The following is a 27650-nucleotide window of genomic DNA, read 5'->3' on the forward strand; positions in this document are numbered from 1 at the left end:
CATAAAACTACCATCAGTCATTCTTATATCACAAAAAGGGGTGAAGTGCATGAGAGTTCTTAAGTCCTAAAAAATTGGTATTTTTCTTCATTGAATATGATAGACTGTATATTGTACATGCTTCCTCCAAAATTGAATGAGGTTCTAATTTAATTTATAGGCTTTATTCTACAAATTCAAGGCAACATTTCAGAATGAAATTTAATATTACATTGTTCTCCTCCAATTCGTTCCTTAATTTACACGCTAAAATAAAATCAAATGCTATCTATGTGTCATTTATTTTAGCCCGCAGCAGGTAATCTTTTTGAAAGCAAGAAACTAAAGGGGCAACAGTGGTTTTCTGGTAGAATTTGTCTACTTTGTTTTACATTGTAGTTCTAATATATATCACAATCACAAAAGGCAGGAACTGTATCATCGATATATGACTGACAGCTGTAGTTTTCCTACTCCTTCTTTAGCCTCAAAATGTTCTTCAAAATAAATACATTCATTCATAAACAGTGAAATAACTTCTTTTTCTTTTCTGATATTGTGGGAGAAAAGTATTTGCAAGTTGTGTTACAAGATGCTCTGGATGAAGAAAAGAGAGTAAGAGAAAAAAATGAAGAGAAAAAAAGGCAAGTTAAGACATACAATAATTTACTTTTTGAAAAGGTATTGCAACTAAAGAAAGCCAAAATAATTTACCTTATATCACAAATAGTTGTAAAAATTAGTTCTAAAGCCAAACCAGTTGTCATAGCTTTGTCCTATTTTCATAGTTCTGCAGATATCGCAGTACATATGAGACCAATGATTATTCAAATTAACTGTTAAAAATAACCTCAATTTCTTTACTTTAGTTTTTGCAATTCACATATATGGATAATGTGTCTTTACAGCATCTGTTTGAAATCTAGCTTACACAATTGCTTGATGAAAGCACAGTCTACCTGTTCAACAGATCTGTGGTGATTAGTGATTAGAATGCAGTATTGCAGACTAAATCACTGCTCGCTGTCAGGAATTTGATTCTGACCAACTCAGGATTGACTCAGCCTTCCATCCTTCCGAGATATGCCGATTCTGTAAACTGCTTAGAGAGAGTTGTAAAGCACTATCAAGTGATATATAAGTCTAAGTGCTTTTGCTATCTAGATATGGCTCCTGCTGAACTTCATAGTTGATGACATATGTTTTAGGTCTGTTCAGCATTTTTTTCAGATTTTTAATTAAACCTTTATTATTTTTATAAATAACTCAAGGCATTGAACCTACGTAATACTCCTTCCTCCTCTTATTTTCCCACAACAACAACAATTCTATGAGGTTAGTGGGGCAAAATGACTTTCATGAGCAGCTGGCTTTCATGCCTAAAGCTAGACTAGAATCGCCAATTCCTGAAATGTCATTACCTAGAGCTCAGTTTTCCTCCATTCATACAGTTAATAAATTGGTTAATTGCTCTGTTTTACCTGGCGACCAGTTCTTAGAAGAGTTCTTAGAAGCTTGTGCCAAATTTCTTCCATTTGAGAATTATGGAGGCCACTGTGCTCTTAGGAACCTTCAGTGCAGCAGAAATTTTATTGTAGCCTCCTCAAAATCTGTGGCTTGCAATAATTCTGTCTTTGAGCTCTGAAGGCAGTTCCTTTGACCTAATGCAGTGGTTCTCAACCTGTGGGTCGGGACCCCATTTGGGGTCGAATGATCATTTCATGGGGGTCGCCAAACCACGCTGTCCGCCATTTTTTTCCCTTTTCTCTAGCTGTCCTACTCCCTCTAATTGGTGGCCACACCCACTTGGGGGTCACCACAACATGGGGAACTGTATTATGGGGTCACGGCATTAGAAAGGTTGAGAACCATTGACCTAATGGCTTTTGCTCTGCTATAGTATGCATTGTCAGCTGTGAAGCCTTCTATAGGCTTCATGTCCAATCAATTTAATTTGCCACAGGTGGACTCCAGTCAAGGAGTCAGAAACAATCAAGAGAAATGGGAGGCACCTGAGCTAAATTTCAAGTGTTGCAAAGGATCCGAATACTTATGCCAATGTGATATTTCATTTTTTTTCTTTTTAATAAATTTACAAATTTCTAAAATTCTGTTTTCACTTTGTCATTATGGGGCACTGAGTATATATTAATGAGAAAAAATGTATTTCAACAACTGTAGAATCATATTGCAGCATAACAAAATTGACAAACGTGAAAGAGCTCTGAATACTTTATGAATGCGCTATAAACACACACACACATACATGTATTCTATATACTATATAGGTGTGGGTGTGCATGGGTCTGTATTAAAAGAAGAGAAAGAGGGTTTTTTCCTTCTTTATTTTGTTTCTGTTTAGAAATCTGAGAAGACCAAAAAAGTTATTCATAATATTTGGAATAAACATTCAGAACAGAAGTCAAGATGGAATGCTTATGTATAGCAATAATCGCTTGATTAGAATGTTTGAGAAATTGGGATCACGGAAAACTGTAGGACCATAGTAAGTTTTCTTCTTAATATGTAAGAATCGTTTTTCTGTATTGTTTAAAAATTATTTTATTTATCTTGTTTTGATTTAATTGGATCGGTTATAGATAAAATTTCTGATTATAAATAAAAATTATAAAGTATTATTTTTTTAAAAAACTGTCCAAACAATTTATGAAATTCGATATAAATAAAAGCATTTAGGACTAAAGTCATGATCCATTGTTTCATTATTTAACATCCATTTTCATCTTCTTAGTTTTGGTGCTGGAGCTGTGGGAATTATAGATGTACCATTAGACATTATGGAACCTACACACAACAAGCAGGCTTTTGCCAACATTAAGGAATACAGGCACTTGTTGAAATCAATGGAAAATTATCTTATTCAGTACTGGAAAGACATAGGAATAAGTAAGTAGCCACTGTTGAAGATGATTTACACAACCATAGTCTCATGTTATTTCTGTTAATACATTATGCCTCAGTGAGATACCAGGGGCATGAATGGGCTCATGGTCATGCACACCAGCCCTGCTCATAACTTTCCCATGCATACTGATGCTCTGTTCTCTTTTCTACATTTATCAACAAGTTTCAAAGAAAGCTTTTTGCTTGTAATTAACTTGAAGGCAAGTAGGATTGGGAAGATTATAAGACAGAAAAGATAAACTATTTCTGATTTCTCCCCCATCAGTGTGGGAAAAGGGAGAATTAAGGCAGCAATGATAATGTCCATCGTGTTCAGGTAATAAGCATATATAATGTCTCCTTGAATGTAGATATAGAGTATACCAATAATGCAATATAAAAAAATATTACATGGAATATCTATTTTATTAGTATTATTCAAAACAGTTATGGGAAATGGGCAGGGCAGAATAATGTTTCTTTTGAAAGATCATTTATTTTTGCTCCTTTATAGCCAGTAGTCTCTGGCTCCACTATTCCTATCAGGCTGAACTGTTAATATCGAACTGGGTATGATAAAAATAAGAACTTGAGGAAACAACTATTCTATTGGCATTTGTAAGGTGGTAGTTGGGATACTTTTTCATGTTTAAATGTAAATGGTTAAGAAATCCTTGGCAGGTGGAAAATTCATAAAGCATTGAAGCTTCTGGTGGTTACTAGATAGTATTGAGATAGGTGGATCTGGTTTCTGTCCTTCTAATGGATAACATTGCCAGAATCACCTCACCTGTTTTAATGTCCCCCACCCTATCCCTGGGTCCTCACCCAATGCATTGTGTCCTGCAATAGATGTTTCCTATAATGCCAGGCAAACAACATTGTTCCTTTCCTGGTGAGACATAACTCTGCCAGGATTTGAATCCCCATTCTCTCAATAATCTACAGGATCACTGTAGGATGAACAGTGTACTGTGAGCAAAGGAACAGAGGCTAAAATAGAATTAATACTTTTTGAGAAACAGAAAGAAAGAGACAGAGACAGAGAGTGTCAATTTGATGTAGTGGTTAAAGGCACAAAGCTTCTATAAACGGGGACATTATGAGTACTACTCCTTCCTTAGGCATAAAGCCAGCTAGCTGATCTTGGGCTAGTCATTTTCTCTCATCCCTAGGAAAAGGCACTGGAAAACCATTTCCAAAAATACTGCTAAGAAAACTGCTCAGACTTAGCCATCACCAGGAATCAAAACTGTCTTGAAGTCACAATCTCCTCTCCACCATTTTGTATGGCTTATATTGCAAATTCAGCTGGAGACGTCCAACTTTTAAACTTAACCAGAGCTCACTTGAGTGACGGGATTATTGTTGTGAACATACAGTTATAGAAGACCTTTACTTATTTCATTTTAAGCCTTTAGAGAAGAGGTGTCAAACTCGCAATGTCACGTGATGTGTCGTGACTTTTTTCCCATTGCTGGAGCTGGGGTGGACATGGTTTTGGGCCCATGGGCTGGTAGTTTGACACCCTTGTTTTAAACTGATATATCCATGAAATTTATAAATAAAATGCAGGTGGATTGGGACCACTTTGTACATTGCATAAAAAAGTCTAGAATTAGTGAGATCAAGCTGGAAATTGCAAAATAAACATGTTTGAAAATTAATTTATGTTGATTTGCTTTTACAGTGTTAACACTAAACAATTACAATAGCTTTTTTTCAATCAAAATAAGATATTGTCCTCAAGAAACACAAAAAGTATGAACTTAAACTCTTATTTAAGTGCCTATGTTACCATTACACTGCTATCTTTGAAAGAAACTTCTTGTTGACATGTTCTTGTCCTTGTTCTGGACTATGACCCAGCAATCTTCATAGTTTTCCAACTCAAATTGATCTGATAGAGATTATTATTGTTCTTTCACGGTAAGGTATAATGTAATATTGGAACTATTTATTTTCCAAGGTCAAAAAGGAGAAAAGTTCTGGAATGATTTTGGATATCTAAGTGATAAATGGTATGAAAGACCTTCTGAGACAGTTCAATATAAAAGAAGACGAGCAGCAGAAATTCCTAACATTGTGCAATGTGGTGAGTTTCTGTAGCTAGGCAGTTTGAAAGGGGAAAAAAAAGGAGCAAAGATAGAATTCAGTGAATGTTTTTTAAAAGCCTCTTTTTCCCTTTTACTTCAAAGAAGAGTTTGAGCTCTCCTCTTCACAGGTGCTGCATACAGCTTTGTTTTTCACTTCCTTCTTCACTGAAAAGGTCCTCTTGTAAACACTTCCTTTGTTTCATTTTTGTGTCTTTAAAAGCAAACTATCAGGAAGCAGACGTAAAAGATTTCCTTCATGTTTTATTGTAAAGTTCGCAGCATATAACAAATGTCTTTGTTAGCTTCACAGTAGCTTCACAGTAGAATAAAAAGGATTATAGGCAAGTATACTATTTGTTGAGAATGGTTCAGATAAAAAAACCCTATTTTTTTTCCTTTTAATCTCTTCATGTGGTAGTATTCCTGGGGATGTTGAGATGGAAGAGTGATATACAAACTGAAGTCACAATTATTTTTTTAAAAAAAATGTTTGATCTCTTTTTACAGGATCTTATTCAGTTTACTATTTTTTTCAAAGTGTAGCTTAAGATTTCTTTAATGTCCATTTTCCTACCTGAAATATATGCAGTTCATAAGGTTTATGTTTTGGTGCCCAACTTCTGATTTTTCTTTGCTAAAATATAAACACATGGTTGCCCAATCTACCACTTACAAGGTGAGGGAACTTAATCACTCCACCTAAAATATAAACACATGGTTGCCCAATCTACCATTTACAAGGTGAGGGAACTTAATCACTCCACCTTCCGTTGTGAGAAAAAGACATCGCTAGGCTACATGTGTGTGTGTTGGGTGGGGAGCACGTGCACAATTTTAATTGGCTAGGATTGTGAATTAGTTCAAGAAATTGTGTTGTAGATAAGGATTACCCTCCTTATATACTATACAGATATACTGTGTCACTAGACTTCAATAAAGAAATCAGAAGTAGCATAGCATGATGTGAATCCTATGTATCACAGTGATTATGACTAAGAATTACATGTATTCCTTTTGAATAGCTTGGGTACAATTCCTAGAGTATTACAACAGAAGTTAGAGATCGCAGAAGGGCAACATCATTACGCATAGACCTTGCTTAACAACTGTCCTGTTTAGCAGCTATTCAAAATTACAACAGCACTGACAAAGTAACCATCCAGTAAGATATCTTAGAAAAATTGGAAGCAAAGTCTTTGCTTCTGGAAAGTGGCAGAGATAGCAGGAGCCATGGAGAGATTGTCCTCATAGGATTTACACCATTTCTAGACTAAGGCTGGATTTGTTTTGGACCTGGATTTGGACTTGTTATGGTTGTTCGGATTCTGTTCTTACATTCCTGGATGAGCAGGCTGCAGGATGGGCCATGTGTGTAAACCTGGCTATGCCAATGCGCAGTGCATACCACTTTGTAGTTCTGCAGCATTTGGGAAGACAGCCCTTCTATGTATTGTGTTTTCTTTGCAAATGGCATTTTTTCCCAGTGGATTTTTGTTTGCTGGGATTTGTCAGTGGCTGTGTTGGAGAGGCAGAGGAGTGACCTTGATTGGCTGCCAGGCTTGGCCAGTGACCAGTGGCAGTGATGGATTCAGTGTTTCTGGGCTGAGGGAACTCAGTTACACAACTATGATGAAATGTGACCAGTGAGAAAGTGGTTGAGGACTTTGGATGAACTGGATATGGGATGAAGCAACATTGGCATACTTAAGGATGATCTCTGAAGAGAGCGGGATTTAGGTTTATATCCATGTTGCCCTACTTGATCTTTCTGCAGTTTTTGATACCATCAACCATGGTATCCTTTTGGATTGACTCAAGGGATTGGAAGTGAGAAGCACAGTGTTGTGCTGGTTTGCTTCTTTTCTCTGGAATCAATCTCCGTCAGTGGTAATTGGGGGAAAGAGTCCCACTGTCAGCCCCTACTGCGTGGGGTGACACAGTATTAATGCTCTCTCTGTCCTATTTGACTTTTACATTAGGCCATTGGGTGACCTCATCCATCACTATGGGATAAGGCAGTGTTTCCCAAACTTGACAATTTTAAGGCACGCTGGCTGTGGAATTCTGGGAGTTGAAGTCCACATGCCTTAAAATTGTCAAGTTTGGGAAACACTGGGATAAGGTATCACAGTTTATTGATGATATCCAATTACATACTACAATTACATTATTCCATTGACAAAATAAGCTATGCCAAAGACATCATCCCAGTACCTGGAGGCTGTGAGGGTCTGGATGAGGAACAATGGACTTCAGAGAAAACTTGGGAAGACTGATTATCTTTGGATTTGGGGACTTGCCAGTTCTAGGAATATGCCATCTTTGGTGATAGATGGGGTTGTACGTTTCCAAATGGACTCTATACACAATCTGATCTCTTTTTCAAAGAACAAGTGGCAATTGTGATTAGAAGAGCACAACTTCACATTATGCACCAGTTGCATCCATTTCCAGATTGGAGGGCTCTGCTCAAAGTTACCCCTTCCCTAGTCACCTCCCAATTACAGTATTCTAATATTCTCTACATAACGCTGTTTGGAAGAATTTCTAGAAATTTCAGATGATCCCAAATGCAGTTCCATAAGTAGTTATGTGTGTCTCTAGAACAGTGGTTCTCAACCTGTGGGTCGGGACCCCATTTGGGGTCGAACGACCATTTCACGGGGGTCGCCAAACAAGGCTGTCCACCATTTTTTCCCCCTTTTCTTTGGCCACGCCCCTGGCACCCAGTGATGTATAAGTGATTGGGGGTCATCATAACATGGGGAACTGTATTATGGGGTCGCAGCATTAGAAAGGTTGAGAACCACTGCTCTAGAATAACACATGTTATACAGTATCTTTCTCTCCATTGTTACCGGTTTGTTTCTGGGTTCATTCCACATATCTGGGACAATAATGCCAGTCCCAATTGTGGTCTCTAAACAAGCACTACTAAAAGAGGAAGTAATATATTTAATTATATTAAATATTTTAATCTACTTTTAGTCTATCTCTAATCTTCTTTTAATAAAATCTAAATTTAAATTGAATGCAGTTTTGGTTCTGGTTATCCTAACTTATTTTGCTCTTTTCTCCACTAATTTTTTGGGGGAGAGTAGCTTATCGTTCAAAGACTAAGTGAAATCCAGAGATCTGGGAAAATATGCTCTTTAAATATGTATTTCAGGTCTGAGTAGTATTGCATATTTGATAATACTTAGCTTAGGTTCTGATTAATGTTTGGGTGGGAAATCCCAGGCTGAAGCTAGATTTTTTTTAAAAAAGCTGCTGCCGTATTAACTTCAGGGAAACCACATAAATGTGATTACCAGGTTTTGATTCTAATTTGAAGGAAATTATTTTAATCACTCAAAAGTTTCTAAGCTAATTTCAGATAATAATAGTATTATTCTGAAAGAAAACTTCCTAGCTTAAGTAATATTTTCTGATTGGTGATACAGGTATCAAGTTCCTAATTACTTACAGTAAACAATAGAGGTAATGTCCCATGTAAAATCTAGTTTATAATTAATTTTAGATTAATTTCTGTCAACTCATTAGATGTTTGCCTCAAATGGAGACTCTTGTCACTTAATATTGATATAAATAATGAAGTTCATCATGAGATCTGGAACTGTGGAAGAAGTCCCAACTCTCTAGAAAATAAGTAAGTAGTGACATTACAGTAAATCTGCACTCTTTCACTACCAGCAGAGTTCCTTTCCTCTGCACAGTTCCATTAAATGTACATGGATTCTAATAAGATATTAGATTGGTAATTATTTTTTATATTCATATCAACTATATTTTATGCCTCTCAAGATTGTTGTATTTATAAATAGTTTATAATACACTGCTATTTAAGTCTATAATAGTAGGCATGTTCCTAAAGTTCCTAAAGTCAACAGCAGTAAATAAGCAAACCACTTAAAATATGTCCTCAAGTCATTTTGATAAAAGAATATTACTATTATAAACATTGACTATAGGAGTTGTTGAGGAGCAAATGTTCAAAGAAACTTCTATTCTTTCCAATTAGCAAAATAGTTACCTTTATTGAGGTAAATATTCTTAATTGACTGTTTAAATACCACCAGAAAAGGTAGAGCAAAATTTTTAGAGTAGTATTTGCTCAAACAGTAATAATACTAGGGCTTTTAGAAATCATGGAAAGACAACATTAAGCTATTAAGTGCATATTTTACATTCAGTAGTTCATGGAACACTAAGTCAGAACAACAACATATTATTACCAAACATTTTATATCCAATATACAATACATATTTGATTTGCATTTTCATTTTTTTGAAGAACTATATATACGCACATATAAAAAACATCAACTAAACACAAATGCACATGTTCAATGATTGCAGGTTCAGTTTTTTGTTATGAATAGCATGAAACCATGTGCAAAGCCATTCAGCTATCAGTGTCCAAAATCTGGAGGCCCAAGGAAAACATAAAGAGAAAAGCATATTTATTTGTATAAATAATGTATTTTTCTTGCAATAATCAAAATAATTTGATAGGTGCAGTATACCAGAGAATTTGCCCAGAATCCCTTTGGGCACATTCAACCCAACTCATTGTTTGAATGACAAAGAAAAGCTGCTAAGTGATTCCATTCAGAGGCATAAAAGAAAAGTGGAAAATCAGGATTCTCTGGTAAGCTATTATATAAATTATCATAGAGATGAATGTTTTGTTCCAAAAAATTATCTAGGTAGAATTAAATAATTCCATTTTTTATTAAATCATATAGAATCATACATAACGTTTTGAATAATTAAATTTTGGTGTTTTGGAAGGTAGTGATTTTGAACACAAAATTTAAATGGCATCCCAAATGAATCAAATTGTTAGAAAGAATTATTTACCAGGATCATCTAAGAATTCTCTAACCCAGGGGTCCCCAACTTCCAGGCTGTGGACCCATCAGGCCTTGGCCCCATTTGGAACTGGGCACAGAAGCAGGTGAGCATGCGCACACGCATAGCTCCACTTGCACGAGCAGTGGGCGAGTGTGCACACACAACTCCATTTGCACAAGCGGCCAAGCAGGAAAGATTGGATCGCTGATCTAACCACTTCACAGCCTGATTTTTTTGATTCAAAGATAAATCAGAAAAACTAGACTACACATTCTCTTCCTATGATCTAGTAGGAGGAAATGTAAATATGAGTACATACGTATGTACAGTATGTATGTCTTTCATAGGATAGAAATTTCCATAAAGTGAAAGCAGTATAGGTAGATGAAATGGATCAATTTTCATTAAAATGAAAGAAAGGAGAAGAGAGTGGGCAGAGACTGTTGAGCTGCATTCTTGTAATGTAGATCCTTGTGTAAATGTTGTGTAGCTTTTAGAATGGGACAGAAGTCGTGTGGATTGTTGTATAACTAAATAAAGTATAATAAATTTGATAGAAATAGCTGCAGTAGAAGGATTTGCTTGTATAAATTCTGACTTTATTAAAAATGCCTATAACTTTTTTTCAAGATTCAACAAATTGTCTCAGAAACAAGCTAATTATAAAATGAAGACGATCTGTGGCAAATTTTAGGAAGATGAAATTTTGATTAAAGGGAAGGGACGGTGTCAGACAATAACGATGCCCGTTCCTCAATTAGATGAAGCAGTTTACTTACAAGAAGCTTAACTCGTTTTTTTCAGATACTCAAACAGATAAAATGGCCATGCTAAATGCATAGAAAAGGCAAAAATTTCCTTGAACTGAACATCCCCAATATTTTCCTGAAAAGCGCACATAGGAGTTATTATGCTACAGTCAGGACATTGGTCCAACAATCTTGGTGATTCCTAATCCAGTTGACTATATATTTAGAAAGTATTTAGTAGGGTTGTAAAACCTGTATTCCAAATTTCGAGACACTTTCTGTAAACCTTGAAAGGTACTTCAGTGACAATCACAAAATCACTAACACTTTATCTGTAATATTATTCAAAATTCTGTTTCTATCTACATTGAGATGGGGAATGGAAAGTTTTTATATATTATCTAGGGATGTAATTGTTTCATTGACTGATTGATATTCTGGCTTTGTAAATGTTCAAGTGGCAAATAATAGGACTTTTTCCCCTGAGTTTCCCCATTCATAATAAAATTGTTATTTAAAAGAATAAAAACTAAAAACAGGTATCTTACTTTTGGGTCATTTTTACAGCAACTTCGTTTGATTCAACCACATAAATTTGTTAAACATACAGATGACAGCAAAACTCCTGCTAAGGATGTGAGTAATTTGGACTGCAATTGTATATATAACTTTCTTGGAAACATATATCGTTAATATTAATGGAAATCAGAGATAAGCTTCAGAACTTAACCTAGCGTATAGTTTCAATCTTGTATGGAAATGCATCCTTATGCTTTTTAAAATTTGAAGTATTGAAGTTTAACAGAGCATCCATAGCCAAGAATGAAATTTTAAACCTTATTTAGATTAAACTCAGAAGGGAAAAAAAGTGTTAAAAATGAAAAGTAAAACAAAAATAAATATTAGTATGTGCAAAATACATTATTATTCACATTATAGTCCATTTAAGAAATCTGCTTCAATATGTCTTATTCAAATACTATATGGTTGATAAAAGAAATAATTACAAAACATGCAATGGAAAAACAATTAACTGGGATTCAAAACTAATGTTAACTATCAACAACTAAGCTCAGACAATACTAAGAACTCCACAGTTCAATCTGAGCAACAAATATTCTATAGTCAATACAACTGAGACCCTCATTTATGTATGCAAATATATATATGAAAGCACAAGATCTACTCTACATATTTAAAGTACGGTACGTTATAATTATTTTCTCTTCAAGGAAAAACGTATTTCCTTAATCAACTAAAACTACATCAACCACAATTACAAGAGAGGAATCATTCATTATGACTAGAAAAACTAGCTTTTCAGGACTACACAGTTAAATTGAAATTTAGAAAGCAAGAGTAGAACCCATTTTGCAATCCTAGTTTGTACTGTAAAAGAAGCAAAAAATAGAATTTTAATAGAATACAATTTTAGGGTCATTTTTCCCCCAAGAAGAACTGACAGAGTTGGGAATTTGGAGGAAGTATCCATATCCAGGCTTAAAGGTATTGTTGGATTGTTGTTTTCTTATTTTCAAAAAAAAAATGTCTAGAAGAATGTCTACCAGAAGGGGTTTTATAAAGGTTCACCTCAAGCCTACAGACACCTGGCTATGAAAAATGCAAGTAGAGGATATATGCAACAATCAAATTATCAAAAACAAGCATTGCCAAGGCAAACAACTTGTTCACAAAGGAGACATTTTTTTAATCAGGATGAAAAAATTTCCACAGTAGCCGACAGAAAGGATCATAGTATGCCAAAGGTATATTTCAAAATGCTGAAAAGAAAAGCTTGACAATAGTTACAGTGTACTTAATAATTTGTATTGTAATATAAACGTGAGTTTTTGTTTGCATTATGGGATTTTGTTAAATAGATTGCTAAATGAGTGTATAAAATCAAATGATGTTGAGAAAGAAATCTTTTTTAAAACTATATAGGTAGTCTTTGACTTACACCCAATCATTTAGTGAAGGAATTCCCAACCTTTTGGGCACCAGGGACTGGTTCTGTGGAGAAAAGTTTTTCTGTGGACTGGAGGGGGCATGGTTTTGTGTGCTGCCTGCATCCTGCAAATGGAGCTTTGCTTGTATGCATGCTGCAGAGTGGTGCCAGTCCATGGACTGGGGGTTGGGGACCCCTGACTCAGTAACAATTCAAGTTACAACTAACCCAAAAAAGGGTCTGGACCCAGATTCGAAGTTCTAAACTTTGGGCACATGGCAACATGGCCACATTTACAGCAATTTGCAGCATCCCATGGTCATGTGCCCACATTTTATGATGATTTTTCTGAAAATCAGCACTTATAAAAAAAACATGTTCATAGGGAACCAATGGTTCACTTAATGACTATGGTGTTCTCCTATAGACTGCAGCATTTGCTTTGCATTCTTGGCATCATTTAACAACTATCACAAAAAAACCTACAGACATAAAATCACATGACCAACCCATTTTATGACCATAATGGGCAGGCTCCAATATGGTCCTATGTCAAAGACTACCTATATTCTTTTTTTCCCTATTTTTTTATTTCTATTTGTTTCTTTTCTGCACATTCTATTTTTTCTTTTTATTCCTTTATTCACTTTTATCTTTTTTACTTGTAATGTTTTAATAAAATTACTATTTAAAAAGTTTGGGGAAAAAACAGACATATCCACAGAGAAAGGCAGGGCTTAAGACACTTAAAAGGGAGAGACAATGTTAGAGTGAAATCAAGTCTTGAGATGCTTGCATAGATGTATAGATACATATATTTCTTTATACACTATTTGCAAGTTGGCTGTAAATCACATATATAATCATGCATCTCATGTTTTTTCGGTGGAATTAATGCACATTCTATATCCAGTCTAATAGATGTTCATATGGAACATAAACCTATCTGATCTTATTTCAATAAACAGTATTTTAAAATAACTTTTTAAAAGTTCAGACTAATAAAGGGAAGTGGCTTATGGGAAGTGAGAGATGTGGGAGAGGTAGAGGCATTTCAGATGTTGCACATCTTGCCTTCTAGGGATTCAAAGACTGTGAGTTGAGTAGATTGTATTGTTCTTCCTTTCTTCATTCCTTTCTCTCTCCATATCTCCTTTCTTCTCTGCTTGCTTTCCATCCCATTCTCAGACTATCATTGCTGGGTCTTATAGTGCAGGGGTCTCCAACCCCCAGTCCGTGGACCAGCATTGGGCCGCAGCATGCCAGAAATGAGTCAGCGCAAACTAGCAAAGCCCCATCCGCGGGAAGCAGGCAGTACATGAAACCACGCCCCCTCCAGTCCCCAGAAAAAGCTCTCTCCATGATCCAGTCCCTGGTGCCCAAAAGGTTGGGGACCTCTGTTATAGTGGATAGCCTGTTTGTACTGTATATTGTACAGTGCAAACATGCATCTACCTAGTTTTGATAATAGGTAGCCTTTTGATCCTAATCTTGTGCCATCATAATTCTGTTCCACATATGTATAAATTATCAGGTTGGGGCAGTTGCATTACACCTCATCATTTGTCCAAATAGTTTTTATACTACCACATTGTATTGTTTACAGTTTTAAAAATGGGAAAACAACTGTTAATAGAACAAGAATGCAGAAGAAATAGACTACAGTTTAGGGCATTTGTACAAAAGATTAGCTTTCTTAAATGTTGAGGTTGTTTATTTACTGTTTATAATTGATTTAAATTTGTAAATAATTTGAGCAAGGCAGTTCTTATTTTATAAGTCCAACACTTAGCCTTTCAGTTTTCATTAACTATTGTTAAATAATTCTCATACAGATGCTACCTTCAGTACATTTTGAAAGATTGTATTATGAAGAACCTGAATTGAAAATTGAATCAGATAACAAGCCAGAAATCATTTATGTAAGAGTCTGTTTGTTTTGCTTTGCTTTTCCTCGATCTGACCCTATAAGTTACATTTAAATCTGTTCCAAGGGAGGAATGGGAGCTGTTTTCAAAAGCCAAGAGGGCATTTGAGGATTTAGGGAATCTACCTGGGATAACTTTACATATATTGATTCTGATAGCTAAATTAAGCTTGACTGAACAAAAGTGGGAAGGGAATCTTCTTGAATGGAAGTGTATGTCATGTTCGTTTTCTGTTTTTTTTTTTTTTTTTCCTAAATCTTAAAGTATATGCTCTGGATAGATCCAGGTTGAAACAAATCAATCTCTATTTTTGTAACTTACACTAAAATCTACATACTCCGCTATCACACTTCTTCAATAATCAAATTAATAGATCTGCATTCAGTCAAAGTTTAATATAAAACATAAGCTAAGGAATAATAGAAACATTATCACTATCATTACTAGTGTAAATTGTGTATGTAGAACCAAAAAACAGTGCTACTTGTGGAGTTCTTAGTCTTCTCTTAGCTTGGTTGTTTGCTTGTAGACATTTCATTATCCATCTAGGTAACATCAACAGTACGAGTGAGTGTGGGATTTTCTCCCTTTATATATGCAGTAGTTTGCCCTGCAAGTTTTAGTGGGAGTGTGGTTTTGGCCACGGTAGTTCTTTGATTAGAATAGTATTTTCTGTTTGATTGTGTAATGAAATTTCTACATGCAAACAACCAAATTTAGATAGCACCAATTCTCCACAGTTCAATTCTGAACTATGTTACATATGAGTTATATATATTCTTTTCTGTTAAGAATGTTATTTATCTAAAACTAAGACATAAACTAAAATTATAAGTTAAAGCTAAGTTGAAATAATGTAACACCTACTTAACTATATATACTTATTTAATGTTGTTCAAAAGTTAGCCACAATTACATTATGTTAAGAGATGGAGATTAAATCAAGATTTGATCATGTTGGGAAATAGAATTTGTCACCATTTAGGAAAGTAGAATATTTTGATACGAAAGCGGAGTTTGTATAGAAAATCAGAATGACTTGGGTACTTTATCAGATAAGGAGACATAAAACAAAATTTAACATCTATATAAAAAAATAGCAAGATAGTAAAATGTAGGCAGTAGATTCTATGGTGCCTGCATGACACATATATAGTCGAATAGCATATAGATTATTATTATTTTTTGTATTGAACATTGAATTGAGTGTTAACTCAAACATTTAACCAGTGTTAAGGCTCTTCTCAGCTTGGATAGTATAATGTGGTTTTAAGTATCTCATCAGATTGAACGTACAAGACTGGCTGCTCAGGAAAACATTAGCAATAGAGATGGCCTTCTTGAACTTGTAAATTAGAATTCTCTTGGCTTGTTCATATCCCAGAAGAAGGAGAGCCTCCTATGAAAAGCTATAAAAGTACATTTTATCAAGAAGCTATCACTTTCACATGGCACTAAAATTGTCTGTTTATGTCTATGGGGTCAGTCCTATAGGGAAAAAAATTAACTTCAGATACTTTGTAAGGAGCTTATGGCAGCTATAGTAAAAAGGCATTTCTGTCCTGTAAAAAGTTTCAGTTGCTGAGGCTGAACTTTGGGTCTTCTGACTTACATAATCCAGAAGCCTGAAACTCAATTCCAAGGCATCTAAGAACTGTTGAGTTTGTGCCCATTTCATTGTCACTTGTAAATTTGGAGGCACTTAGCAAATAGCAGGGTTGTTTTCAATATGTATTGTTAACGTCATAATCTGTGCAGTGGGTGGTGAATGATCTTAACCTAGGCCAATCTGGGACAGAATGATTCTATCATCCACATAAAATAGTATTGGGATATGTCTGTGCTAACTTTGGTGAAAAAAAATCAGAAGCGTTCTGACAGACCACTGGAGTTATGTCAAATTTGAATAACATGAGACCAGAATGCAGTGGAATTGTTGCAAAGAGCTAAATAGCAGAGAGAACAGGGAAGCTAAGACTGGAATATACCACTTTATATTATTGTGAATAATTTGAGCAGTGAAAAGATCATCTCCTGGTGATTTTTTGGGTTTGAGATGATTAATCAGGTATTATATTATTGTGTATTTTTTTTTAGCTTGTGTTCTATATTCGGTCCTCCTCTTCTACTTTTAAATAGTTAATTGCTTTATTCTATTCTGGTGTTTGGCTGCAGTATACTTTGATTGACTAACAAATAAATGAAGACTCAATCTGAGCTTGATTTTAGTAACTATGGACTACCCATATAGTTTTCTTGTATACAGAAGTTGTATACTATTATCTTCCTCTGGATGTTTATTGTTCCCCTTCCAGAGTGGCCTACAACTCTTGAACTTCCTCTTTCCTCACTAGAGAACTGAAAAGGTCCAGCAAGGTCCTACCCCACTTTAGAGATCAGCTGTAACTGGCTAGATGCCACCAACTGTATAACATTCTTCTTCTGATTGTTACTACTAAAAGATTTATTTAACATACTTGGGAATAAACATCTCATTCACTTGTATTTCTGTATTATATTCTTGCAAAAAAAAACCCCAGTTTTCATTACAGATCATATAGTATAATGTTGCTATGCTGCGTGCATACAACTTTCTAAAATTCTGCTTTGAAATGCTCTTTATTACTTATGACTCATATGTCTTCACTGTTTGGTTTGTCAAAAATACTGTACAGTCTGTCTCTAATGAAGAAAAAGACAGTCTCTAAACAATTACACTGGTATAATTTGCACATGCTTAAAAGAATTAACCATTGTCAGTTAATTATGTTACTGCATATTAGCATTTAAAGATACTATTTTACAGTCACTTTGGAGACTAATGTTAAGTAGCATTATGGAAAAGAAAACAATTGGCTTCCAGAAAATGCAAAACAAACATTTTAGAATAACTTAAGAATCATTTGCATCATAAAATGCATAATAACCAGAAATTAAAATGAATTTTGTTTGCATTCACAGAGTCCATTTGGAATGTAAATGTAATAGTAAATCTTTGTTGTTTTTCTACATATAGTACACCCAGGAAACCTTGAAGAAAGACTTACAATTCTTTATTGGCCAGCATCAAATTAGGAAGAGAATTCTTTTTCCTTAAAATACTTCTTAATAGCTGATGGTCTAGAAGCAAAAAGTTCCTTGCAAACTGGAGGGGGGGGGGACACATGTTTGTAAAATATCAAATATCTCACTTCTTACTTGTTTTATTAAATAGGGCAAACGGTTGTTTCTAACCTATAATAGTTTCCAAGAAAGTAGATAAGGAAATATATAGTTATTCCTCCAATGCAAAAATTAAAGTGTGTGAATAATAAAAAGAAAAATCAAGATGTGTGAGTAATAAATTTTAAGTTGAAGTTAATTATTTAGGACTTGCATGCTACTAATTTATAACCAAAGTGTTTCACTGCAGATCATATCATCTGATAGCGAAACTGAAGATCTGCCAAAGAATGAATTGTTTGCAGGATGTTTTTTAATGCAAAAAGGTAATGTTTATGTTGAACTCTGAACTTGTATGTCAGGGGTATCAAACTGCCAGCCCGTGGGCCGGACGCGTCATCAGGAAACCATGCCCACCCCATTGCTGGCAATGGCAAAAAAGCTTTGATATGTTGTGTGATGTTGCAAGTTTGACATGTCTGTTGTAACAATCTTACATCCAGATGTTATTTTATATCTTAAATGTGCTAAGGGGGCGGGGAAAGGGGTTATTGGATGAAGCTATTGCAGAAGTTGGGAATTTTTACTTTTGTGTTTCGTTGCTAATACCTGCTCTCTGGGTACAAGGTAAAAACAATTGAAGTACTAGGATACTGTATAATCACAACATCAAAATGGTCATTAGAAGGTGTTTACTGAATAAACTGCAGAGAACTCTTTATGCCTGTATTGTAGATGGTAACCATAATAACAGTATATGTGGTATTATAGGCATGTTCTAATATGCACTGCATTTAAAAATAGTATTGTTATATGATATTAAAGGAAGAAGGAAAAGTTTTTGTTGCTGTCTAATAACACTGGTGATCAGGAATGGAAGACATCTCTAAAAGATTTTTAGTAATCTCTGCCCTGCAGCAGTTATACAACTCATAGTGTAATATTTAACGGGGTTTGGGGGTTTTTTGCACATTCTGTAATTGTATTATGGAACATCCTTCAAAAGATGAACTTCCACATGAGAGTTTTCATGTCCTAAATAATTGGAAATCATAATGAAGCTCATGTTGGTCAAGTCATGACCAAGTTCAAATTCTTGTACAATTTATTGGCTAATATAACCAATTAACACATAACTACATTTCCAGTCATTTTTTTCAAAACCCCAGCTTTCAGGAAGTTCTCCAGTTTTCTTATCGTGCCCATCTGGTTAAATCCATGATTAATAACTTTGTTTATTATTATCTTAAATGTTTAAACCACATGAAGAAAAACAGGAACAGCCTGAAGAAATAGCAGACAATTTCCTTGGTCTAAACAAGCATGGAAAATCTAAAAAAAGGTATATACTATCAGCAAACTCAAAAAGGTGAGTGAATTGGAACACTTGGTAGACAAATTCTGGATTTCTTCTATTAGCACTGTTTAGTGTTAGCCTAGGATTCAGGAAAATTGATCAAGTCCAACTCAACCACAGAACTATGCTACATGGGCTTTGACTGGTTACTCAGTTCAATCTACTGCATAGAGGGAATTGTTTGGGAAAAAAATAGAATGGAATGCAGTGTATGTAATTTCAAAATGCTAGAAGAAAGGCAGGATATGAAATTAATAAGTGAAATGCATTATATAAAAATGAAATACATACTCTATAACATTGCAATAGTTTTAATGACGAGGACTGAACAAAGTCAAGGTATTGTTTTAATTGCATATAATAAATGTGGTTAAAATAGTTTGCTTAACATTGGTAAATACAAAAATATATGCATGTAATATTAGAAAAGCATCAATCTAGTAAATATTAATTCTGCTCGATCAGAGGGAAACATGCTTTGAAATATAAGTATTCAAGTAGAATTTTTCCATTAAGTTATTTCTGATTGTACAAAGCAAATGCCACTGCAAAGAAAATTTATGATTACTTATTAATTAGAAATGTGATTAATTTTAAAAATTAGATATAAGCATATACTAAAACAGTATATGATTCATATTAAATTATTTTAAAAACTGTTAATGCTCTATCTTGATGAATGTTAATTCTCAGTGCAGTTAAAGCCAGATTTCAATTTTATTTGTTGAAAGCATGTCTAACCATGCATGTTTATAAAGCAATTTCTTTGGAAGTCATGCATGAATGCTATGACTGGTCACACATCCTCAGAATTAGTTTGCTATATACATTTGAGCATGACTTCCTCATGAAAAAACAGTAGGACCTAAACATTTGAAAAGTTCTATTCTGCCTCCCCTCGTTTTATAGAGAACTAAATTTATGGGATTTACTTAACATCCTATAGACAAGAAATATTGTGCTTTGAAAATGTAAGCAGACTGAGAAAATATCTGAATTTGTAAATTTCAATTGCAAAGTCCGCTGAGAAATCTTGAGCAGGCAACACAATGCCAACTCAAGTGACCTAATGATCTTCACAGAGTTCTCATAAATGTAAATAATATTGGAAGGCTCTATAAGGATCTGCCTCAATTACTTCTCCCAAGAAAGCAGAAATCTTGAAACTTGCATGGTTTCAACAGGAACTTTTATTGGAAGTCATTGATAGCAGGAGAGTAAGGCAGGATCTAAGGATTTCCCACGTGGAACGTTACATTAAAGAACCCTTTCAAACCCCTCCAAAATGTCCAACCAGCCAGTTTGATTTGCACCAATCCATAGGTGTTAAATTGTGGGAAACAAGCGATTAGGCACCGTTCTTAAGGCTATCAGCTTTCTCTGTGGCTCCTTCCCATCTGACTGAAGATAAGGCAGATAGCTGGAGGCACATTCCTCCCTCCATTCACGCCCCAAGTAAGGTACTTCAAAGAGGATAGAATAAAGCAAAGGAAATATATTGTAGAAGATACATAGGTCACTTCCCCCCCCCTAAGCTCAACCCTCCCCCATCCCAACAGAATGGCAGAACCCGAAAATGAAAGGCTTAGGAAAAGAAATACATTGAGGAGCTGATAGGGTGATTCTAAGATCTAGTATCATACTGATATAAATATAGCAGCTTAAGCCCAATCTGATTATTTGTTCATTTGGCTTAGCAATCATTGAATAACAGGAGGTGTCTAAACTAGATTATTAAATAAAGATGATTTAAAAGTGCACAATCTGATCTTTTTAATTAGAATTTAACGTTGTGTTTTCAATGTGTTTCTATGTGCTTACACTGGGTATAATGTAAAATTTGTAATAATGACTATGGTGTTTCTATTTAGTGGATCCATAGCAGCTACAAAAGAAGAAAAAGATCAAGTCCATATTGTGGCAGAGAAGTTAGTAACAGTTTCTTCACACATAACTGAAAGTTCCCAGAACATAAATGAAACCAAGATGATTCAGCTATTAACATCTCGTATCAAGTGAGTGGTCCTAAAGACTTAAGTTTATAAAGTATATAAAGGAATATAAATATACTTTAGTCAGTGTGAATCCTTGTAAACAGTGCAAAGTCATATTTTTAGGCTGAATTTCATACCAGTAAGATGGCCACTTAAAGTATAGTTGCATTCTGTGAAATCAGTATTGAAGATACCTTATATAAAATTCTCCATGCACTGTTTCAGTAAGAACCACAATTAAAATTAGGTTGGGGGGAGGTATTGCACTTTTTTATTTTACTAAGTAGGTAATCAAAAGAATTTACATTTTCAGACAGACATGACAATTTGAACAGCACATCTTTGAAAAAGTACAATTGTACTTTTTTGTTAAACTCTGTTGCATTATCCACTCTACTTTGGACATGGGGAATCCCCGCATTAGGATACAGTCAGTCACAATGCAGTATAAAGAGCTTATTCATTTTTCTCCTACAAGAAAAATCTTTCTGAACTGCTAATTGCTCCCAAAGGTGCTAATTACTACACGGAACTCCTTTGGGATAGGAATAGAAACTCAGGAATACCTTTTTTTTTTACTCCTTTAAGTGAGAAAACAAATTGGTTAAATGGATTTTAAAAGCAATTCATTATTGTTTTAATGTGTTAATTTACCGAAGTGTAGTTTTAAGGACTGGAATGTTGTAAAAACAGCAATAATTTCAGTTGAACACAGCAATGCCTAAATTCTTTGGTAAAATATATAGTGGCTGTGTATCAACCTGGTTTCAATAAAGGGTCTTGTGTCTTTAAAGATAACAGATTTACATATTATCACCATTTGTAGATGTTTCTATTTTATCAATTCATAAAATATACTCTCATAAGTTTGAATATATGGTATTAAGCTGGATTCTGAGTCTCTAGGAATGCCATTCTTACTAATAGAAAGAAGAAAGCATTGTATGTACATTCTCCCCCTTAAAAACATCCATGAGATTTTCCCCTTCATGAAGTTTCTAGAACCATGTAATGCCTGGCATGTATGGCTGTTTATTTTGCTGCAATGCTTTGTTTTCAGGGAAATATTGCTCTATTTTTTACCTGAACATGATAAATCAAGAGAACATATTACATCTATGTGCCCAGAAGATGTTTTATCTATGTTCAATGTGAGTGAACATTTAAATTATATTAAAATAAATGTGTCAACATATATGTGCCAATATAATATATAGTTATTAGTATTCTTACTGAACATCATTTATTCAGCAACCATTCAAAGTTATGATGATGCTGATTGAAGGGACTTATGACCTCAAAGTTCTATTGCAGCACCACTGTAGACATATGAACAAAATTCAGGCATTGATAAACACTTTTTTCCATCTGCCTACTTGCTGCCTCTAGCTGCCCTTGCCAGTACTGTATCAGCCGGGCCTTCATTCACACTGCCTTTTGCACTGGCGCAGCCAGTGATGAGCTGGCCAGGGCTTCCACATCTTGGCTAGGGCCTCCATTTGTAAAAAGATCTGGCTGGTATAAAAAAGAAGGTCCTGGCTGTGCTGGCACAAAAGAAGACCCCCATCTAGAAGGACATGTTCATCGCATGGAAGGAGAAGGACCTGGCCAACATGCAAGCAGAGGCCTTGGCCTCTGTGCCAAAGAGAGTCAAAAGGACAGAGATGTGAAAATGGGTAGATTGGGAGAGTTGAAGTAGAGACAGTTTCTTACATTTTTACCAGAATGATTGGGATCCGGGTGGGTTCTTACCTGATGACAACACGAGATTCACTCAATGGAAGCAACTAGGATTGCCGGAACTTTGGCTTAAGGACCCATGCATCATGGGGTTGCAGTGAAAACTGGGACTGCCAGGATTGTCTTCACTAAGTCATTAGGTCACATAATGCTATACACTTTACGACAACGTTGCTTACTGATGACAATGCTGGTCCCAATTGCCATTATAACGTAAGGACTATATTAAGATATCCTAACAGGTTTGGAGCTAACTACTCAATGGCTAAGCATGGTGCTATCTTTTCATCCAAGTCCTTAATAAAAATATTAAAGAAAAGATGGCCAAGGATTGGATTCCATTTTATGCTCTGTCTAGTTTGATGAGGTACCAGTGAAGAACTCTAGCTATGACCCATAATTTTTATATCTTCAGTGAGCTTTTTATATAGTCTTTTTCTAGCTTTCATTTTTTGTAATTTTAAATTTCCCTTTTTTAGGAATTTCCACCTATCTTGAGTTTATTTTCCCATTAATTGCTTTTACTAGCATTACATAGTCATTTCCACTTCTTCAGTTATGTTTTCCACACTAATGAGCATCTTGTGAAGGATACTTGATACTTTATGCCTTCCTCAACCCTCCAAAGGAGAAAGTTGTCAGCAAGACCAGTGAGGGAAATACCAGTTTACTCCAGTGTTGAATGTAAAATTAGACAAACTTTAATGCAGAAATGAATAAGACTGTTTCGGACAGGGCAAACTGAAAACTCAGAGACCTGATGCAGACTGGATTGCAGTTATAACTTCCCATTTTTCTTTGAAGATAAATAATTTGCTGTTGGAAGACATCATATGTATCTTTACTTTCATTAGGCAGCTAAAAGTAGACATTAGCAACAGTTTTATTTATCCTCATTTTTATTTAGATGTTGTTTACAGCACTGCCTCATTCATTCATTCTGAGTTTCTTAACATAATAAATACTTTTAGTATATATAGTTCAAGACCTTCTCTTCTGTTGCTTCTATTTCTTTCAAGCAAATGTCCTTCAGCTGCTGTTTTTCACTGATATCGCACCAAGTTTCTATTATACCTGGAAAATTATATTCATATTCTTGTATTAAGAGTTCAAACTCATCTTGTTCTGTATTCTGAGATTTAATGTATAGCCAACAAATGCCCTGAACCTTATGACCCAGTTTTCTTTCTTATTCTTAATTGAATGTTTAAATAGGCTATATTTCCAATGTCACTTTTTTCTCTAGCACCTAAACCTTTATCTAAAGTTCTTATTTCAAGGTTTTCATCTCCAATCCATAAAGATTAAATTTAAAGCTCTTCTAACCCTAATCAAACTCACTATGCTTTCCCCAAATACATTTTTGCCTTTTCTTCCTTTTTTCTGAGGGGGTTAAATCTATCTCCTGCTAACACTTACCAGGAAACTCAGACATTTATCTCAGAAACAGACTCTCCAATTGGCATCATGTACATAGCCAGTCATTCATTTAAAGCCCCCCTAACCTAATCAAATTTACTATACTTGAAACTTCCTTGTTTCAGTTTCAAATTCACTATCACAACTCCTTTATGTAGATATTAATTGTCCTGTTTTGCTTCTATTCCTGCTTCTGAAAATTCAGAGCCTAAGAGAACCTGAAAACTGTTTCTGAATTCTAGTACTGCAGAACATCATCTGTATCTCTTGCTTCCAATTGTTACCATTATCCTCTGGGCTTCTTGATTTATATTACTTGGCTCCTTTCTTTCACTATGAGTTTATGTTCTAATACCTTCTTTGTCTGAACTAATCATTCTATTAGGTAGTCTGTTTTCTCATTAGGTTAGCTACAGTCAAAGCATCCCCCCCCCCCACCCGCTACTCCATCCTTTCACATATTCTTCAAGAACTGTTGTCAAGTTTGTTGATTCTGCAAATATATGCCCGGTTCTTAGGCAGAAGAACAAACTTGCTAGAGATATTGCATGTCACAACTGCAAATTTCTTCATCTTCATTTTTGTTTCTAAAGGCACCGACATCAGAAAGGCTTATAGTTCTTCACTTCTTAGGCCTTCTAATATAGACTCTTATCTTAGAAGGAAAATTACTTACGGATTCCTCCTTATACTGCCTTGCAAATTTCCACTGGCAAACATCTGGTGGCTAAGTGAGCATAAATAGTTTCATACAGAATTCTATTTTCCATAATTTATTTGTTTTCTCAACATAGGGGATGAAATTGAGCAATGAATCATGCTAAACTATTTTGTTTGTAAAGTTGTATATGCCACAAATTCACTATACTCAGTATGGGTTACAATATAAAACTATTACAAAGTGTAAAGTCATAATATAAATAATTAAAACAAGATAATTAATTTTATTGTAATTTTCAAATTTTTGTTAAGTCTCCTTGTGTATTTATTACAATTTATTACTTTTAAATCAGTGAATAAATGCAAATCTTAGTTGCATAGCCATTGAAAATCCATGTTACTTGCTTTTTACAGAAATTCTGATCTCTCTTTTTGAAATAACAATCAGATATTGGTTTTACATTTAAAAAGTGGACAAGGTTTCTTAATTAAATTCAGATTCTGATATAAATTTTCTTTTGTATTACTTTATAGCCAATGCAATATCATTCTCCAGCTATCATTCTGCTTATCTTAAGGCAGTGCTTCTCAAATAGTGGGGCGGGCCTCCCGGGGGGGGCACGAGGCTCCGTAAAGGGGGGCTCGTTTGACCTTGGCAAATACTGTCATATTGGACGCACGTGACACACGCAAAGGACCCAATTGGATAGACAGTCGCGCGGGGGGGTGAGAAATGTTTTCTTCTTCCTAAGGGGGCATGACAGAAAATAATTGAGAAGCACTGTCTTAAGGACACCACCATACATAAGATCTTCTTCACAATCTAAATTGCAGGGTGGAGATATAATCTCAAATTGGTACTGAGATATGTGTAACTTTAGTATTTGAAGGCCATTTTTATTTCATTTATTATTTTCATTATTTCTGTTCCATTTTTGTCTATGAGAGCTAAAGCATTTTTAGATCTTTCTTCTTTTGTTTGTGTGTGTTTTGGTGACTTTGAACAAGTTTTGATTCCTGATGACTGCATAGACAACTCCATGCAATTTTCTTGAAAATACTTTTAGAAATGATTTTCCATTATCTTTTCCTAGCGATGACAAAAGTTAATTATCTGTCTTTTGTAGATATTACAGGATAAGAACTTGGGTTTCCCAGTTCCTAGCCTAGTATCTTAATCACTAAACCAAACTGTCTATATTAGGTCTAATATGAATTTAATTCTTTTTGAAATATTTCTACTTTTGAAAGGCAAAACTATGATTAAAGTCATTGTAGTTTGATTCTTTATATGATTAAGCTATGTGATAACAATTCCTATGTACTTCCTTTTATTTTTGTAAAAATAGTTAAAAAGACATCGGGATCACAATAAGACTGTCATTTTATCCATCGATCAGGTAAAACATAAAAATATAACAAATATTTTCTGAACTGATTTTTCATCATTGGTAATAGATTCTTGAAAAAAATAATAGTGAGATGCAATTCATGAGATTGCACCGCTTCATAGTATGCTTAATTAATACATGTAAAACTATTATTCAGCTGCTAGCTTTGAAATTTAATACTTGTTACAAATTCTGTTGGAATTATGTGCAAGTCTTAGTCTTGTCATTGAAAACCATCTTCTTGTATTTATACTGATCTTGTTTTGTGAATAGAGATATTTTTCTAATCTAAAACAAAAGTTATCTGTATTCTATTTATATACTTAACTTCAGGAGCAGAGCCTGAAGAGCTAGCTTTAAAATATAGCCAAGGTAATTATGCTATAAATCAAATCTCCAGATTCAGCAGCAAAATATCTTTTTGAGACATTAGGGCAAACAGCAGAACAAAGACTAGTATTTCACTCAAACCTAATCGTGTTAAGCAGGGATGCACATTTTATAGGCTTTTGAATAATGTTGGGTAAGGTCTAGGCTAAGGACAAAAATTAAATTCAGTTTATTTGTATTAACCTTTAAATTGAATAAAAAGTAGCTATAGCTAATATGATAGGTTTTAAATATTTTTTTCTCCTCACTTTGGGAAATACTAATTTAATAAGAACTCTTAGAACCACACAAGACATTTGGGGATTCTTTATCTTTGATGTAAGGGCATTAGCGTTAGAGTTTATAACCGCCTATTATCACTTAAAAGTGGAGCTGAAATCTGCATTTTCACTGCATTATTCACAGTTTTAGGCTTATTTCCTAATCTTGCTACTTGAGAATTCTTAGCTGTATGACCAATCTATAATTCCTTCCAGTGGCCAGTTTCATAGTTGAAATATGTATATTGTTTTGTGGAGGAGGGAGGGAATTGCAAGCTTATAGTGTCTTGGATATTGTGCTATGGAAAACGTCGAGAGCTTTTTCCATAGAGAGGTTGAGCAACAGTTTAAATGGAGGAGGATGGTTTCTTTAATAGATGGAAGAATGTTGCACAGTAGAATGTAAAACTTTGCTTAAAATTTGTAGTAATTTGCCAACATTTAAGCATATATTTCAGTATTTCTCACAGTATGAAAGACAACTTTCCCAAAAACTCAAGCTTCAAGAAGAACATTGCTTTCAAAAAGTCTGTGTTATTAAAAGACAAATTGATCTACGCAACGAGCAAGTAAAAGCAGCACAAAAAAAGCTTGAACATCTTCGTAGAAAAATAGCCCTATTGCTATCAAAAATGAATCCCGTAAGTGCTATTATTCAATTGCAATATTATATGCAATTAGATGACTTTTATTTCTGCAAAAGTTATATTTCAATATTATCATTCTACGTCACATAAAATATGGTTTGTTTCAGTATTTCCAACAGGGCTGCAATCCAAATGAGGTTCATTAGGAAGCCAAGGAAATATTTTTTTA

General features: G+C 34.6%; 1 protein-coding gene across 4 annotated transcripts in view; it reads left to right on the forward strand.

Annotated features, from left to right (window-relative positions):
* The window catches only part of MORC1 (MORC family CW-type zinc finger 1), a 53391-nt gene that overhangs the window by 24085 nt on the left and 1656 nt on the right, over nt 1-27650 (forward strand). The window contains exons 12-26 of one of the 4 annotated variants that reach the window (XM_039364989.1): nt 550-623; nt 2342-2485; nt 2732-2886; nt 4853-4978; nt 8523-8628; nt 9495-9630; nt 11153-11221; nt 12139-12351; nt 14369-14455; nt 17874-17949; nt 18893-18992; nt 20852-20995; nt 22035-22125; nt 26143-26193; nt 27293-27475. In XM_039364989.1, the coding sequence (XP_039220923.1) occupies nt 550-623; nt 2342-2485; nt 2732-2886; nt 4853-4978; nt 8523-8628; nt 9495-9630; nt 11153-11221; nt 12139-12351; nt 14369-14455; nt 17874-17949; nt 18893-18992; nt 20852-20995; nt 22035-22125; nt 26143-26193; nt 27293-27475 (1755 nt within the window). The remainder of the gene's footprint in view (nt 1-549; nt 624-2341; nt 2486-2731; nt 2887-4852; nt 4979-8522; nt 8629-9494; nt 9631-11152; nt 11222-12138; nt 12352-14368; nt 14456-17873; nt 17950-18892; nt 18993-20851; nt 20996-22034; nt 22126-26142; nt 26194-27292; nt 27476-27650) is intronic. The other 3 variants (XM_039364990.1, XM_039364992.1, XM_039364993.1) reach the window with 3 other exon arrangements.

Source organism: Crotalus tigris, unplaced genomic scaffold (assembly GCF_016545835.1).
Source record: "Crotalus tigris isolate CLP2741 ecotype Arizona unplaced genomic scaffold, ASM1654583v1 scf7180000019944.6993514239:2294586, whole genome shotgun sequence".
NCBI lineage: Eukaryota > Metazoa > Chordata > Lepidosauria > Squamata > Viperidae > Crotalus > Crotalus tigris.